We start from the raw sequence: 18,191 nt of genomic DNA on the forward strand, positions 1-18,191 counted from the left end.
TAGATAGATAGATAGATAGATAGATAGATAGATAGATAGATAGATAGATAGATAGATTTTGGTGACTGTTTATAGAGTCAATGGCGACGGGGAAGAAGCTCTTTAAATGTCTGCTGGATTGGGTGCGCATGACTCCGGTTTGAATCCGATTGGGTGCGCATGAAGGTGGTGGGCAGGGTGTGGAGGGTGTAGAGCAGGGGTGTCAAAGTTATTTTTTGCCGCGGGCCACATTGTAGTTATGGTTTCCTCTCAAGGGCCGTTATCAATTTGGGGAAGCCATTACAATGTTTAATCTCCTCCATATATTACATATAGAGCGCACAACGAATTAACAAATAGCTAGTTTTCAAATCTGAAGTCAAGAAATATGATTGTTGTTGTGGTTTACATCCAAAAATATGACATTTTGGTTAGGATTTTAGCAAGCATGGAATTTCACAAGTTTGATTTGCTTTCGCGGGCCGAAAAAAAAATGGTGTGGCGGGCCAGATTTGGCCCCCGGGGCCTTGACTTTGACACCTGTGGTGGAGAGGATGAATTTTGGAGTAGCAAAAATGCATCATGCATTTTAGTGTATTTTTATTTGGTTATTTTGAGGGTTTAAAATGCATATAACATTCATATTCTTTACAGGGCGAGAGACGAGCTAGCTAAATTTCCAACAGGAACATTATTGAAAAGGAAATGCTGAGATGCGACATGAGTTGACTCAGGCTATTTTTGTAGAAATACATTCAGCATCCGTCAAGCGTTCACACGTGGATGAGTGTCATTTTCATTACATCCAGTCCATGCGATACTGGGACTCCGGGGGGATGTTTTTAACTCGTCCTTCACGTTTCCTCACGTCTCCCCCGCGCCTTCACTCGCTCTCAAGGTCAGCAGCCCAATACGAAAAAAGTGGGGGGGGGATCAAAACCGGCGGCTCGGCGAGAGACAAATGACGACGCGACTAAAGTGGGTCAGGATGAGTTTACGCGCCGGGTTACTTTCCGCCGCCGCTCGGCTGGAAATACCTCTGCGCTGACTCATGGCGGCGTGTTAGGCTTTTGGGAATGAAACTTTCCAGATTTCAATTGCAGCTCATTTCCTCGAAAGGTGGGGGGGGGGGACTTGGAGAGGAGCGTTGTAATTAGCCCCCCTTCCGGCAATGCATTGTGGCTTTGACTTGTTTATTTTATCTTTTCAATGTTCTTTTTTTTGCACAGAAATCTCAGAATCAGCTCATCTTGGGCGTCATGGCCATCGACGTCTCCCTGGAGGACATCAAGAGGCTCACGCCGCGCTTTACTGTAAGACAGTCCAAAAAAATGGCTGACAGTTCACACTAAATAATAAAAGCATCACTGCAATAACAACAAACAAAATAGTTCAACAAATCAAAATGGCTGTTCTCAAACAAATATGCCACAGTTATTTTTTGGCGGGGAGGTGCCAAGCAATGGTGTTGAAGTGAATTGAGGAGTTTTATCTTGACAAACACATTGCTTAGTTTCCCACTTGGTTATAATGAAATAAGTTAAAGAGCTACTTTTAGACAAAAGTTTGTAGAAATTTGGTTAAAGTGTGTAGATTGAAAGTTTCTTCGTAATTAAATTGAAGTGAGTTGAGGATTTTCCTTTTCATATTACTTTTTAGAGAGTTAATCGCTCGGGGGTAGAAACTGTTTAAATTTGATGTGCGTGGATCAGTAACGCCTGCCTGAGGGGAGTAGCTGGAAAATGTGGTGGGCAGGGTGTGGAGGGTCCAGTAGGGTTTTTCGCGGCCTTGAAGTGTCTTGTAACTTTGATTGAATTATCATCCACTGGTGAAAATGACATTTTGATCCTCTCCTATTTCATCTAGAACTGCTTCATGTCACAAAGAGGGTACAGAAAGTGTTGAAGAATGAATGACTCTGTGTCTTTGTGTTGTCATATTATTTGTTATTGATTTTTGTTTTTTAAACTTTATGTTACTTCCGGGTTGAGTGAACGCTGGCGCGTGTGGCTGCCGCTGCTCACCCGCAGGAAAAAAAAATCCAGTGACTGTAAAGTTTCCTTGAGAGTTTTGAAAGGCGCTTAAGAATGAAATGTATTATTATTATTATAAAAATATTGTATTTTTTGTTTAGTTTGGACCAAACGGCTACTACTTTGCCATCGACCCCAATGGCTACGTGCTGCTTCACCCCAACCTCCAGCCTCCAGTACGACTTCTTCTGTGGTTTGAATATTTTTAATTCAGACACAGATCAGTTTAAAAATAAATAACTCAGTTGACTTGGTGTTTTTTATTTGCACAGACGGAGGAGTTCCAAGAGCCTGTGACATTAGACTTTCTGGACGCCGAGCTGGAGAACGATATCAAAGTGGAGGTATCGTATCACATTATGCATCAGTCATTCTTGGAGATTTTTTTTTTAAATGCACATTTTCCATATCATATTTACATTTCCAGATCAGGCAGAAGATGATTGATGGCCTCACGGGAACCTACCCCATATCTGCTCTGGTCAAATCAAAAGATGAGGTCATTTTCTTGCTGATGAATTGCATGACGGCACCCTGCGAGGTCCCCCTTAACACTGCTTTGCTTATATAGCGCTACATTGACATGGGCCGGAGGACTTACACCTTTGCGCCGGTGAAGGGCACAGACTACAGGTAACAACATAATTGAACACGTACGTAAGACAAAAAGATTCCACCGCATATAGCTATATTTTACGTTTTAAGACTTACGCAGAATATTCCGGAAGTCTTGTTTTTGAGTTGGTGACGAGTCCTCAGCCTACGTCACTGAAGGAACGCCCCTGACTGAAAAAAGGACACATTGTAGCAGTCCTTCCATCACGTCAATGCATTGGGCTGTACTTGGCTGGTCTGAAAACTTCGTGTAGCACGAAAAAAGAGGCAGAAGAGGGCGACAAAGCTCCGTGTAAGGAATTAATCAGCCCGTTTCCACAGGCATTTTTGTCGCCATTTTCTCCCTCTTTTTTGGTGCTACATTTCCTGCCCCCAGATTCCTCAAAATGGCATGGAATAAATTCTTTAATCGATTGCAAACATGTATGCTTTCCTCTTCAGAACGATTTGAATCATATTGATAACTGGACGAGTAACAAGAAAGCATCTTATCCGAATCTGAAACCAGTGTTTTGATTCTCGAGCAAGGCAAGACGTCTTGGCGTGACGTCACGAACAAGGGGGCGGGACCTTCTGAAACTGGCCACTTCCGGCTTCAATTTGAAGTAGTTTTTGGACACTTTAAGTCATTTTTATTGGTGTTTTTCATTTGCTAAAAAATATCAGCCTGCGTGTTTTGGGTATTTTAGATGCGATCAAACGTTTTTCTGATGTCAGTTAGGGAACAAAAAAAAATGGTGTCGGTTGTCCTTTAAATGAAGTATTTTTAACATCAAGTATTGTTGTGTGTGTGTCAGTCTAGCGTTGGTGCTACCCGACTACAGCTCATATTACATCAAGGCCACCATCGGCGATACTATCACCCAAGCAAAATGTAAGTCTCTTTATTTTCCTCTGGTGAACACACTTCAGGGCCCCGCGAAGCGCTTCCAATGCGCCCGGCGGGCGTCGTGTTAACGACGGAAAAAAAAACGCCGACGTTGAAACGCCTCGCCATGTAAGGCGGCGGAGTCGCTACGGTCGCTATCCATCACGTCCACGCGCACTTGTATATATGTCATCTCTTGTTTGGTTCTCGGCTAACTTGCGGTGTGGGTTCAAAGTTGCAAGCAAGCGTCTCTGTTTTCATGCACGCCATGAAAATTGTGTTACACGTTAGTGTGGGATTTTTTTTTTTCTTCTCAAAATTGTTCCCGTTGCAACTACTAAGAACATCAAGAAGCCAAAACAGAAGGGTTTAAGTGGTTATACTTCCACACCCTATCTTTTTTTTATTATTTTGGAGTGTAAGCTTGCTTTTTTTATCGCATTGGATTTTCCCTAGAATTTCCGTGGGATTGTTGCCAAAATCAACCGGCGAAAAGGCTTTCAAGCCGCGCTCGGCATTGATAATCCGCTTCAGCGCGGGAGCATTCCATCTCCTCCGCTTTCATCACTTATTTGCTTTGTCTAAATCTGCTCACGAGCACCTTCGGCGTCAGTGCAGGAATGTATGGGAGGGGAGGAAAAAAAAAAGAATGCTATACATTCAACGGCTTCTTGAACGGTTCTTCCGAACATTTACCGCTGACTGATAAACTAAATACAACCCATAATTATTACAAACATAATACTTTGGGACATACATTCTTTATCCTCTGCGCAGAACGACATTTTAATGATTTCATTACTGCTTATTTTTAATTCACAATGCAATATTACAGTGCTGTGTTACTTTAAAACGAGCACATTACAGACACTCCCCTACTTATGAACATTCAAGTTACAAACATTCTGTTAGGGAAAATCGCTAGACCTGAATACATTCAAGTTGCGAACATTCAAGTTACGAACAACGGTACATACAAACATTTTTGTAGTAGTATATGTAGTATTCTCTCCAGTTGTACATATCTTTATAGAGCATGTATTTTATATGTTTTTTGTTTTTCTGTACAAACCAATACAGGTTACTTATACAAGCCTTAAACGTACTTATACAAATCTTAAACATACTTATATAAGCCTTAAACATACATTCCATACAAAATATAGCAGTGAAGCAACTTACGAACAAAATCACCTTACGAACAACCGTTTGGAATGTAACTTGTTTGTAAGTTGGGGAGCGTCTGTAAATTTTTTGGGGGCGGTCTTTATTCACATTTTCATTCACCCCTACATTTTGGGGAACTTATACACTGTTGTACTTTTCAGTATATGTTTTTTTTTTTCACTTGTCTCCAATATTCTTATTCACTTTGAATAAAATATTGTGTAACCCTGTTGTATATTCTCCCTCTCCCCACTCTCCTTTCCTCCGCCTTTCCTGACCTGCTTTTCATCTGCTGAACCCCGTGGTATGTCGGGGATGCCTGCAGCATTTCTGGGCAAGTATTCTCCTAATCTCCATCCTGTTATTTTATTTTTTATTATTTTAATTGAACTACATTTTACGGTGATTAATAATGACAGTGTGTAGTAGAGGCTGGCTTCGCATGCCCGCAAAGAGACTGAGCGTGTCTTAAAACACCCCCACTCCCCTTTCATGCCACCTGTTCCATTCGCCCCTTTGATGTGGTTTTAGCGCTTGAAGCGCCAGGAGGGAACTGCACATTTGTTTGAATGTCTATTCGGGGACAGAAATACACCAAAAGTTTGATTCAGGATAATTTAAATTATTGTAGCCTAAATTTCAAGACAAAATGTCCAAAATGGTAAACAAAAAAAATGCAGAGCGGAAAAGCATAGCGAGCATGAGCCCACTGCTCCATTTCATGGTTAAATCCTGAGAATCTCTCCTCGTTTCTATAACATATTGTTTTGAGGCACTTTCACCCAAATTTCAATACTTATAATCTACATTACACATCACATAAAAGCATAGATGAAACCGTAAAGTGAGAGAAGTCTCCTGCTTCACAAAAATGGACTTGCCATTAAATGCATGGTTTATCTAAAGCAAACAGTTAATCTAAAGCATTTTTTTTTAAATGTTAATCAATAACATAATGCTTAATTCATCATGCTTGCAACGGACTCCATCCTGCACTGTGCATCGGAAGGGCAAATAAATCCGCTCACCCGCAACATAATCGACCTCCTGCCTTCAATCCACGTCGGCGGCAGGCGTGGAAATCCCAAACGTATTCAGTCGTCACTCGTCTTCAATCCGTCGTGCCGACGTTTTAGCAAGTGGGACGTTCGTGGGAAAAATGAACAAAAAAAGAAGCATATGGCAGCAATTACTCGGCGATAACCAGTTGAGGACAAAAGATTGGCTGTCGTCATGAGAACTTAAACATGCGGTCAATTCCGCGTCGTGGATAATAATACTAGCACGCCCGTTCGCCACGAAATGCTTAAAGAACTCCATACCCTCATTTTTCTTTTCAATATTTCTATTCGGGACTGGTTCTTTGAATAAAATATTGCTGTGGTTTCAACCTTTTTGTTTTCGTTTCTGTTCCCTATCGGTTCTCCTCACCTCTCTTCTCCTTCCACTGCAGGGAAAGATGGCAAGTACAGTATTTTCATTGATTGATTTCGTTCGGCTTATTTTGAAAACGTCTATTTCTGTCCTTTCAATATTCTGTGAATGATGACGAGCCACGCTTGATGTCCCATATTTCTCAACGGATTTGATATTTCTCAAATTTTGACAATAACATTTCAAATTAGTCCAAATTTGGAATATTCAACACATCTGGGGAACATCGATGTCCCCAAAATACTCAAATCAACTCATTTGCTGCCATTCCCGAATTTATGTGCAGATAAAGCTCTGGTTAGACCTCTGGCATTGTTTTTTCCTTTGCACAAGGGGGCAGCATTTGCCTTTTGTCCATGTTAGCGCTTTGTTCCAGCTTGTTAAAGTGCTATATAACTCAATATGTATATACCCCCCTTTTCAAGCTCATATAACCCCAGACCCATATAACTTAGGAATTAACTATTTTTTATGATGAAAGAAGAGAGTCTAATGTTTCTAACACTGTATTGAATGTTTATATAGTCCTAAAACTCAATATTCTGTGGGTTTGTCAATTTGAGTGACAATGACAAAAACCCTGGCACTGGAGTGGACACATTTTGGCACATCGTCTGGCAGTGAATGAGTTAAGAGAGACTAGTTGAATTCATGCGCATCGGCTCTTTAGCATTCACATGTAATATCCCCAACAAAAAAAGCTTCACTTGTTCCAACCATGTGGCCATTTTTGTAATATTTCCCACCTTTCACCAGTTTCTGAAAGCCTGCTGGCAGACAAGTTTGACGAATACGGCTACACGTTCATCGCGCCAAGGTAAGATTGAGAGTGTTTCATTTTTTAATTGACACGACATTTATTTCACCCCCGTCTCGGGTTTCCGTCTCGTTAATTACCTTCCCCGGTGTTCCGCAGGGTGTACTGCAAGGACCTGAAACCGCCCGATAAGGACAAAAGCAACACGGAGTTCCTCATGGAGTTCAACAACTACATCGACACCAAGACGCCCAACAACCCGATGTGTGAGTTTGGACACTTGGCTGCGGGCAGACGTGCGCCATCAATTACGTCGCGTCCCAGGTGGCCTCAGTATAATAAGCGCAACATGTGCTGAATCTGCTCCGTTCCCAGCATGCACTGTTTCAAAAGTATTGGGACACACACAGTTGGTACAAACCTGCTTGTGGGATTGGATTGGATTAGCTTTTATTAGTCTCGCAGTGGAGAAATTTGCATTTCACAGCAGCACTGTGATGAAATTAAGAGGAAAGGGATTGAAAAAGTAGACAAACAAAATACATGAGCTGCTGTAAAGGCAGCCACTGTTGTGGAGCCATCTTGAAGTCAGAAAAAAAACTACATAAATAATGTGACAACACAAAAGACAGTCATTCAATTTTAAGCACTTTCTGCACCCTCTTTGTCGTATGAAGCAGTTCTTAATGAAAGAGGAGAGGATCAAAGCGTCCTTCTCACCAGTGGATCAGGGACGTCATGGTGGAATTTGCACGTCTGCTACAAGCTAAATGTTGAAAGCTAACACGAAGCTGCAGCATCCGTTGACAAAAAGAGACTGTCTCACATGTTCTGTAACCCCACTTAAATCCGCTTCAATTCCAAGCTGCGACAGTTCCACATATGCATAGGACCTTTCTGCTGAACAAAGTGGAGCGGTGAAAATTCTGCCTATTACAGGTGCAAAAAAAAACTAAATCGCCCCGGAACGATCCAACTATGACAATCAAATGGCACCGACATTACTCTCAATCAAAAACAGTGCCTCATATTCCAGTGGTCTGGCTCTACGGTTGGCTGTGCATGACCAGGCAAAGCTTTTTGTGAAGTCTAACCACCACCACCGCCTCCCCTCATGTTGCCCATTTCCAAGCGCAAACTCCAAAAGGTCTGCCCATCACACGCCTGAGCGCACATGTGTGAAGCACGTCGGCTTAGATGTAAGACCCAGCGCGCAAACTCCACCGATCCGACCGCCCGACGCGCTCCAATTACCGTGTGTTTGGTGACAAAGCGCAGGACGCGTCAGGGTGAGAGCACGAGCCCCTGGCCGTAAAACTCAAATCAGGAGGGCTAGCTGGGACATCTGACCAAGGCATTAATGACCGCTCGCGTCCGCGTCGCCTTGTTTGTCGGCATTGTCGCGGCTCAAACATGCCCGCCAATAAAACCTCTCACTCCATTAAGTGATTACTTTCGCCGTTATTAGCTGCGACTTTAACAGGGGGGTACTTGTGGGTAAACGGCGTGGGGGGGTGGCTTTGCCTTCTTAAGCCTCCGCAGTGGCGAAAAAGTCAAGAGGACATGAGGAATTCCTGGACTGCCTTCACTAAAGGAGCCGTAATGAAAACCACCGCAGGCGAAGAGGTGGCGGAGGGCCTCGGAATAAAGTGTTAGAGCAGCTGTTCTCTGATGTGTGTATAAGGCTCGCATGAAGTGTGTGCGTATGGGGGGTATAAGAAGGGGGAATCAGTAAGACTCCAATGTTTATGGACTGAAGCGAAGGCTTCAAAGCCACTTATAGAGGGGGGGAGAAAAAAAAACGGTTTTTATCGCCTGTTGTGTTTGTCATGTGGTCTTGTCGGAGGTCTCGGCAAATAATTTGTTACAGCGAGCAGCCGCCCGCAGCTTGGCAGCCGAAATGTTTCGCCTCTTTCGTGTGACGGTTTTGTTAAATGATGACTGCTCGCTTTCTATATTTGTCCATGTTTAACATTTCACATTTTTTATGTCGAGAAAATGTAAACCCCTATCACTGTTTTTTTGGTTTGTTCCATTCATTCACTCATTGGTTAATAAGAGGTCTTTTCAATGAAAGTCGCTGTGTAAATATTAAAAAAAAACGATTCCCAGCTTTTTCCCGATCCCATTTCATATCATATATAATCACGTTTATTTTTCTTTCCCGGTGTTATTTTATTACTTTTCCATCTCATTTTTTTACACACATCCTATTTCATTCCATGTTGGCTATCGATATACAGCCATGCATTTATTTAACACATTTCTCCCAGATAGCCGCTAGCCGCTACGTTCCGGGCCATTAGGTTCCCAAAAAACGACAATTTTTCCTCCCGCCATCCTCCACGAAGATTGACAATCAAATACATTACGTTTGACAAATTTTTTGATCTGTCAGCAGACAGGCTTGCAAATGGCTCGTGCAGATGTGGTTGATGCTGTTTTTGCTCTTTAGGTAACGTGGAACTGGTGAACCGATTACTCCTGGATGCTGGCGTCACTTCAGATCTCATCAAGATTTGGAAGGAGAATAAGTCGCAGTGAGTGAAAATAAAATAAATTTTAAAAAATCATGCTGTCATATCATCGCTACGGAATTTGTGTTTTGCAGGCCCGGAGTCACTGCCAGATTTGTTGCCACCGATGGAGGGATTACCCGAGTCTACCCAAAAAGGTTGTAGAAGTGTGATTCAGGGGTAAAACCTTTTACAGATGAACACCAGGAAATGCAACATACACATCATAATAACATTTCCCAACATTTAACCATCGTATGTCCGTCATCCAAGTGATGGAATCATCATATCTCGGTCCGCTGGCCCTTACATCGCTTATCTCCTAACTTTTCCGTAATCCGATAGGATGCGGATCCCTGCTGTGACTGCCTATTTTCCACTCGCACAACCTTGACTTGTTTCTTCCAATGCGTATCCCCATGGGTGACTCAACACATTGAGGGAGCCCGATCTGCAAAAATGCTTATTTTTATACCATATTTGCATTGGTCAACCATGAAAACCGCAGTGGCTCTAGAACGTATCCCTGAGGGATGCCCAAAGAGAAAGGTGTCGAAAAAATATATAATGGGGTTTAACTCATTCACTGCCATTCACAAATTTATTCGGGAATTGAAAATATGACGAAGAGCGTCATACCCGAATTAATCCGGGTTGTGTTTTTTTTCTTGCATGGGTGCCAATAAAAAGCTGGCCCAGACCTTTGACGATGTTTTTTTTTTCTTTTTCACAAGGGGCCAGCATTTACCATTTTTTTTCCATGTTAGCGCTTTGTTCCAGCTTCAGCTGTTGTTAAAGCGCTATATAAATCAATATATATTGTATTGTGTAAAGCCGCCCCCATTTTAAGCTCATATAACTCCAGACCCATATAATTTCTGATTAAAGAAGAGAGTCTAAGGTTTCTAACGCTGAACTGAATGTGTATGTGGTCCTAAAATTTAATATTCAGCTGTTGTTAAAGCGCTATCTACTGTAAATATATATGTATGTATTGTATTTTGTACTGTTGCCCCTATTTCAAGCTCATATAACTCCAGAGCCATATAAATTCGGAATTAACTTTTTTTCTGATGAAAGAAGAGAGTCTGATTTTTTTATGATGTATTGAATGTTTTATTTAGTCCTAAAACTCAATATTTTATGGGTCCTGGAATTTGAGTTACAATGACAAAAACCTGGAGTGGACAAATTTTTTACACATCTGGCAGTGAATTGGCAACCCGATAACCGATTAATTTGCACCGTCAATGACGGACTTCATTCTCTACGCTGCAGCGCGGGCCTGAATTGGAAGGAAGAGGCGGAGACGTATGAGTCGAGTTTCTACAAGCGAAGTTTGGACAACGATCTGTACATCTTTACGCCAACGGCGTACCTCAAAGACAACAGTGAGTACACGCGTTAAACCAAATACTGTCAACCCTTTTTATTCATGTATTTTTTTGTGTGTCCCCTTGTTAGCGAGCGACGACTCGGTCCTCGTGAGCAGAGCTCTCAACCTCAAGATCGACAATAAGCTCCTCAAACCGGCGGGTAAGAACACACTAGAAACAAAACATTAAAATAAAAATGCAGTGTGTCATGTCAGGTGATGTCGTCAATGCGCTCACACATAAAAAAACGCGTCTTTTAAAGCCGACTTGTCACCTGCCGCATGACACAGACGCCCGTCACGCACTTTGTCTACTCGCCGTGACGACGCGAGCACACAAACCACACATCAACCTGTCCGTTCCTTCTGTGATCCGCCGCCAAGTTTTTCTGCGTTAACGTCTCCTCGGTTCAGGGTGTAAAGTTAACGGCAAGGTCCGAGTTGATGGAGGGTGTCTGGGTGTTTGTTTTTAGTATTATTTTTTTAAATTCCCAGTCGTTGGTGTCAAGTTGGACGTTAGCGTTTGGATGACGGGCTTCATCAACACCACGCTAAGGAGCAACGTGAGTTATATCGACATCGTACAGACAGAAAAATGGAGTCTAACGTATCATTTTTATTTTGCCGCAGTGCACGGATGAGATCTGCGGCTGCCAACGGAATGATATGGTGACATTTTATTTCACTTATTTTTATTTTCTTATTATTTGTTTGTAATCGTCTTGGTTTCAGGTTTTGCGTTCTATCTAATTGCAGTACGTGGACTGCGTCATTCTGGACGACGGGGGCTTCTTGGTCATGTCCAATCGGGACGAATACGTCGGTCAGGTACGCCATTGCTGTAAAGTGTCCCAAAAATTGCATTTCTACAAATCCCGATCACGTATGGTGTAGAGTTGGACTCAAAGTCAGGCCGCATTGATCATAAAATGCTGATCTGAGCAAGACATTTAGCATATTTTCGTGTGTATAAGGTGCACCGGAGTATAAGCCGCACCTTCATTGAATGGTGTATTTTTTTCCCATATATAAGGCGCACCAGACTATAGGCTAATGAGGTAAAAAAAGACTAAAAAATAAACAAACGAAAGCTCAACTTGCCTAATTTGTTGACATTCAAAAGCAAACTCGGCTCCAATTGATTTTTCTTTAGAAAAAAAGGTAAAAGTTGAACCGCCCCCCCTCCTCCACTGCGGTTTGCCTAAATGTTTTTTCATGTGCTGGCTAATCAGCGCCGGGCGTGCGCTGGATAAATCAGGCGCCCTCTGAAGTTTGGCAGCAGCACTAAAAGCGGAGGCCTCGTATGTGCCCCTCTGTCGTATATCTCTCGGGGACGTCTAGTGTACTTTTGTCCCGCTTCTTTATATGCGCCCGGGTAGTCCTCGGGGAGTCTGTGGGCCAACAGGGCGGCAACTGTTCATTCATTGGAAGTGTCGCACACGTGCGCGACGACCTGAGACCAATTTCGGCAAATACTTTTAGGGGGTTACGTTAACGTTGATTATACCAAAGTCCGTTGTGCTTTTCAGGTAACACTATGAACAGCAATCATTTTTGTTCAATGTTGCATTATTTTACTCCTACAGTTCAATTCGTATCACATTGCACATTTACCGTATTTTCCGGTGTATAAGGCACACCCCCAATGATAGGTGTATTTTCACTTTTTCCATATATAAGGCGCACTTTCAATGAATGAAAACATGTTTCTAAATACAGTATATAAATATATAAACATTTTCCAAATATAAGGCACACCACACTATAAGGTGCTACAGGCGCTATGTGGAACTGTCACAGCTTGGAATTTAAGCGGATTTACCTGGGACAGGGAATGTGAGACAATTTCTGTCACGGCTTGAAATTGAAGCGGATTTACGTGGGACAAGAAATGTGATTGCTTGGATTACGCACTACTTCTTCAACAGGGGGAAATTGGATACACCTTGTACACCGGAAAATATGCTAACCATTTTTATTACATTGTATTATTATTTTTTTTAATCATTTCCATTGCATTGCTCGTTCAGATCGGACGCTTTTTCGGAATGATCGACCCCATCCTAATGGTCACCCTGGTCAACTCTTCGCTCTTCACCTCCAAGAAATCCTACGACTACCAATCGCTTTGCGATCCCGTCAAGGAGACCAAAGCGGCGGCGGGCCTGCGATCCGTTTACGTGGTGAGTCCACATAAACTAAACCCTTTCAGTACTCGCACGCGTTTGTCAACGCGTTGCGATACGTGCGCTGATTTTCCCCCTTTGTGCTACCTCGTCATAGCAACAAATGCTAAAACACACACACATGCACGCACGCGAATACGCCGGGGAGCTATAAATCGTCACAGCGCAGATGAGAAGGGAAGCAGAGGTCCGGCGAAAGCGTCGGGGTGGGAGTTGCCGTATCGCTAACAGGATTAGGTGGTCTCTCATACTCGGCCGACACGCCAAGCGGCAAGCGCTGTTTTTCATCACCTTGATATATAGATTTTTTTTTTTCATTCCCAAAAACCCTCGATTTGGGAATTCTTCCAATTCCCTCTTGGTAATGTGCTCATGTCGAAGAAAACACAAATTAGGGGAGTGTTCAGATGGATTTGACATCACAGCAAAAATATCCATCCCTGAATGTCGTCCAAATATTTCTGATTTGTTGTCAGCGCTTTAATGACGTCTACGAATGATGAACTCCCCCCCCCCCCCCATAATATCTCTGATTTATTCTTGTAATATGATTATTTTATATCAAAAATTTCTTGATTTTTTTTTTTTTTTGGGGGGGGGGATTCACATATTTTTTTCATATTAAAGGAAAAAAAAATCTAATTTTACAAATTTCCTAACAGAATCGTTTTTCTTTTCAAAATTAAAGCACAACTAGATCATAAATGACCCTTTTCCATAACCTAACAACTTTATTGTCATGAAATATTTTTTTAAGTTGAAATATTTGTCTTATAAAATATTTTTTTTTTCTTGAATTCTTTTAAAGGAAAACATTTCTAATTTATTGTAATTTTAAAGTAAAAAATATGTTTTACAAATTTCACAAAACAATATATATGGGAGTCATATTTTTAAAATTAAAGCACAATTAGATCAGAAATCACGTTTTTCCAGAACATAACTTTCAATGAAGTATTTGTCTTCTGCAACGTTTTGGTTTTAAAAAAAAGGAAACCATTTTTTATTTTTTATTTTTTTTAATGAAAAATTGTCCTAATTTTATTTAAAATTTGTTTTAATTTGAAAGGTAAAAAAAAACTAATTTTACAAATTTCATAACAGAAAAAATGTGGAAGTCGTTTTTTTTCATTAAAGCACAACTATGAAATAAATGACTTTTTTCCATAACCTATCAACTATGTCATAAAATGTACATAAAAAGTTGAAATAATTACAATTAAATTACAAATAAAATTACAACTTTAATCTAATTTTCTGTCTTTTTTTAACAGAAAAAATATATTCCATTGTGTTTTACTGAGTAAAAAACTTTATTGAAACCCCCAAACTAAGTTCAATGACTACACTACAATCGTCTTCAAAATTCCCACCACGCCCCGCGAATGCATCGGAGCATTGACGTATCGTACGTGTGATCAAAGCCACATTTCCCTCGCTGTGTGACTCGACATGTCTGAAAGCTACGTGACTGATTGGCCGCAACGAGGTCCTTTGCATGCTAGCTGTAATCCAAACAACATGGCTAACAGGCCTTTGATTCAAACCTCATGTTGTTGGTTTTTCTTATCTGTTTCTTTAATGTATGAACTTTCACTGCTGCCTTTTCTGCTCCCCCGCCGCTAGCCGTCCGTTGCGGATATTTTGAACGTAGGCTGGTGGGCCACGACTGCAGCCTGGTGAGTCCCTTTTTTTATGCCGATTATTATTATTATTTTTTAATTTTACAAATATTAACTCATTCACTGCCAGACAATGTGCAAAAATGTGTCCACTCCAGTGCCAGGGCTTTTGTCATTTTCACTTAAATTGCAAGTTTTACTAATAATAATAATCATCATCATCATCATCATCATCCTCAGAATCATCAGAATAATAATTATAATAATAATTACAGAAAATGTGCAAAAATGTGTCCACTCCACTGCCAGATCTGGCTTTTGTCATTTCCACTGAAATTGCAGGTTTTAATAATAATAATAATAATAATCATCATAATCATAATAATCATCATCATCATCATCATCATCATCATCATCATCATCATCATCATAATAATAATAAATTTTATTTCAAGTGCCTTTCAAAGCTCTCAAGGACACTTTACAGTCACAGACAAGCATAGATATAATAATAAATAAAATAAAATTCTAAATTGAATACAATCAATAAAATACAAAATTATAAATAGAAACGAGAGATAGGGCTAAACAGAAAATGCAATTTTAGATAGGTGGGTTTTGAGATGGGATTTGAAGGTGAGTTCCAGAGTTTGGGGGCAGAGCAGCTGAAAGCTCCGTCCTCCATCGTGCTGAGACAGGCTGGGGGGCACGCAGAGGTGGAGGGAGGAAGAGGATCTGAGGGAACGAGAGGGAATAGAAATAGGAATGTATAAACATTCAATACAGCCTTAGAATACTTAGACTCTCTTCTTTCAACCGGAAAAAAGAGTTAATTCCTAAGTTATATGGGTTTGGAGTTATCTGAGCTTGAAATAGGGGCATATGTACAAAATACAATACAATACATACATGTTGATTTAGATAGCGCTGTAACTACAGCTGAAGCTGGAACAAAGTGCTAACATGGACAAAAAGCAAATGCTACCCACTTGTGGAAGCGAAAAAAACATTGACAGAGGTCTGACCAGTGCTTTGGCAGCGAATGAGTTTAAGGCAACATATTTTTGAATTTTAATCGTCTCTAATCAAGATGGTTGGTCAAAGTATGTTATACATTTTTGGAACCAAAATACTTTTTGCATAAACATTCCCATCATAATACCACAACTTTTTCCACTCTCAGGTCAATCCTGCACCAGTTGCTGATCAGCTTCACATTCCCCAATTTCCTCCACGCAGGTGAATTTCTTCCCGAGCCCGCCTTGAAATCATATCATATCTATCCGACTGTCAATCAAAACTAATACCTGAATAAAAAAATACATAAAAAATGATCCCCCAGCCGACATGGAGGAAGACCAATCCGACATCGTGCATCAAGAGGTGTGCATCACAGAACAAACGCAGTACTACTTCGAGACGGGCGACCTTTCCTTCAAAGGAACGGTCGACTGCGGAAATTGCTCCAGGTAAGAAAAATTCCACCTTCGACGGACCCCAACGAGGCTTGTAAAAACAAAAAATAGCCTCACATGCCTTGAAGGTGAAGTCAAGTCACTTGTGAGCGGACCACCGTCCTGGCACGTCATCCCCCCCGTGCGCCATTTTAAGGCCCCCTCGCGCCGTCTAATGGAGTGCCTGCCCTGCGTGCGGCGTAGCATTCCTGCGCATTAGCCGCACACGTTCCCTGCTTAACGAGCGCCATAAAAAAAAGCTGAGAAATTTAGTTGTGTACCCCTGACATGGGAATTTTGAGTTTTTGTACTTTTCGGGACCCTTAAAAAAACATCTTTTACTCATGACTGTATGATTCATTACAATTTGTATTCCTGATTTCAATGTAGCGATTTTTTTTTTTTTGCCCTCATGATTCATCTTGTACGCCGTTGACTTTTCAGATTGTACCACGCTGAGAAACTCCCTAACACCAATCTGGTTTTCATCATCGCCGACGCCAAACTCACCTGCTCGTCCTGCGACACCAAAGCGCTCGTGCAGGATGAACAGCAGTGTATCCATTCGTCTATTTTCAATAACTTGTGTGAATCTTTGTGTTTGGTTGAACTTCCTGACTTGGTTCTTTTAAGCAAACGGACCTGATCCATGCGAGATAGCTCAGAATCCACGCTACAGGAAAGGACCTGCCGTATGCTTCGATAAGAATGAAAACGTAAGTCTTATCGGCACTCGGATGTTGCTTTTCCAAACAAATAGCTTGACTTGTTTGAAGTTTGATATTTGCAATGCATCCCCGAAACGCCTTCCAGCTTTGTTTGCGCCATGATTGCTTGTTCGCTAACATGGCTTCTTATCTTGCGGATCACGCTTTTTGCTTATTTGGATTGATGTTATCCTATATTGTTGCTTTTTGCTGCTTCAATAATGTTACACAGTTGATTTTTTTACTGCATTTTGCTGCTATGCTAATTTTACTCCATACTTATTCTTTATGGCTGCCACATTGCGCTTGGTTAGCTAAGCGTCTTCTCATATGCCATACTTTATTATTATTATTTTATTATGTTTTTATTATTGTTACTATTATGACTATTATTACTTCTAGAAAAAAAGACATATTATTATTATTTCATTCTATTTATTTTATTATTATTATTACGACTAGAAAACATATCAATACATATAATAATAATTAGTACTATTTTCTTTTATTTATTATATTTGTTATTATTAGTATTATTATGATAACTATTCTAACTACAGTAAAGTCTCGTTATATCGATATTCTCGGGAGTCGGAAAAAATATTGATATAACCGGACTATCGATATATCCGATCCTGCGGCATGTAAATTTTCTCCTTGCGTTCATAGAAATAGTATCGTAATAAGCAGTACTATCGATATAACCGATATCGATATAACGAGACTTTACTGTATTATATTTTTTTACTGTATTATAATTTTTCTATTATTATTCTTATCATAGTACTAATAATATTGTATTACTATTATTATTATTATTATTATTATTATTATTATTATTATTATTATTATTGTAGATATTATTGTAGATATTATTACAAATTACTCTGATTATTGTTACAATAATGAATATTTATTATATATAGTTTATTAGTTATTATTATTATTAGTAGTAGTAGTATCTATTATTATTATTATTATCATCATCATTATTATTATATTATAAATATTATTACTATTACTATGATTATTGTTACAATAATATGAATATTAAGTTTATTTGTTATTATTATTATTAGTATCAGTATCTATTATTATTATTATTATTATTATTATTATTATTATTATTATTATTATTATTATTAATAATAATCTTATTGCTAAAATAATCATAATGATGATGATTATTATTGTTGATTGTATGATTATTATTATTGCTACTACTGTTATTATTACTTACTGTTACTGTTATTATTATTATTAGTAGTAGTAATAGTAGTATTCATACTATTATTATCATTGTTATTGTTATACTACTACTACTACGACTACTACTACTACTACTACTACTCCTACCACTACTACTACTACTACTACTACTACTAATAATAATAATAATAATAATAATAATAATAATGTTAATAATAATACATTATTCTTATTATTTTGACTATTATTATCACTATTATTAACCTACA

General features: G+C 39.8%; 1 protein-coding gene across 1 annotated transcript in view; it reads left to right on the top strand.

Moving 5' to 3' along the window:
- LOC148881643 (voltage-dependent calcium channel subunit alpha-2/delta-1-like) overlaps positions 1 to 18,191 on the top strand; it is a 42,732-nt gene that overhangs the window by 20,719 nt on the left and 3,822 nt on the right. Inside the window, exons 17-37 of the mRNA XM_088988727.1 lie at positions 1,209 to 1,292; positions 2,114 to 2,188; positions 2,285 to 2,356; positions 2,440 to 2,511; positions 2,584 to 2,645; positions 3,425 to 3,501; positions 6,853 to 6,913; positions 7,013 to 7,119; positions 9,309 to 9,393; positions 9,465 to 9,527; positions 10,648 to 10,760; positions 10,834 to 10,905; positions 11,240 to 11,307; positions 11,375 to 11,413; positions 11,501 to 11,572; positions 12,775 to 12,927; positions 14,557 to 14,609; positions 15,736 to 15,791; positions 15,895 to 16,021; positions 16,451 to 16,563; positions 16,640 to 16,722. Coding sequence (XP_088844853.1) covers positions 1,209 to 1,292; positions 2,114 to 2,188; positions 2,285 to 2,356; positions 2,440 to 2,511; positions 2,584 to 2,645; positions 3,425 to 3,501; positions 6,853 to 6,913; positions 7,013 to 7,119; positions 9,309 to 9,393; positions 9,465 to 9,527; positions 10,648 to 10,760; positions 10,834 to 10,905; positions 11,240 to 11,307; positions 11,375 to 11,413; positions 11,501 to 11,572; positions 12,775 to 12,927; positions 14,557 to 14,609; positions 15,736 to 15,791; positions 15,895 to 16,021; positions 16,451 to 16,563; positions 16,640 to 16,722 — 1,707 coding nt within the window. The remainder of the gene's footprint in view (positions 1 to 1,208; positions 1,293 to 2,113; positions 2,189 to 2,284; positions 2,357 to 2,439; positions 2,512 to 2,583; positions 2,646 to 3,424; positions 3,502 to 6,852; positions 6,914 to 7,012; positions 7,120 to 9,308; positions 9,394 to 9,464; positions 9,528 to 10,647; positions 10,761 to 10,833; positions 10,906 to 11,239; positions 11,308 to 11,374; positions 11,414 to 11,500; positions 11,573 to 12,774; positions 12,928 to 14,556; positions 14,610 to 15,735; positions 15,792 to 15,894; positions 16,022 to 16,450; positions 16,564 to 16,639; positions 16,723 to 18,191) is intronic.

This window comes from Hippocampus bargibanti, linkage group LG22 (assembly GCF_051943395.1).
Source record: "Hippocampus bargibanti isolate YZ-2025 linkage group LG22, ASM5194339v1, whole genome shotgun sequence".
NCBI classification, from domain to species: Eukaryota; Metazoa; Chordata; class Actinopteri; order Syngnathiformes; family Syngnathidae; genus Hippocampus; species Hippocampus bargibanti.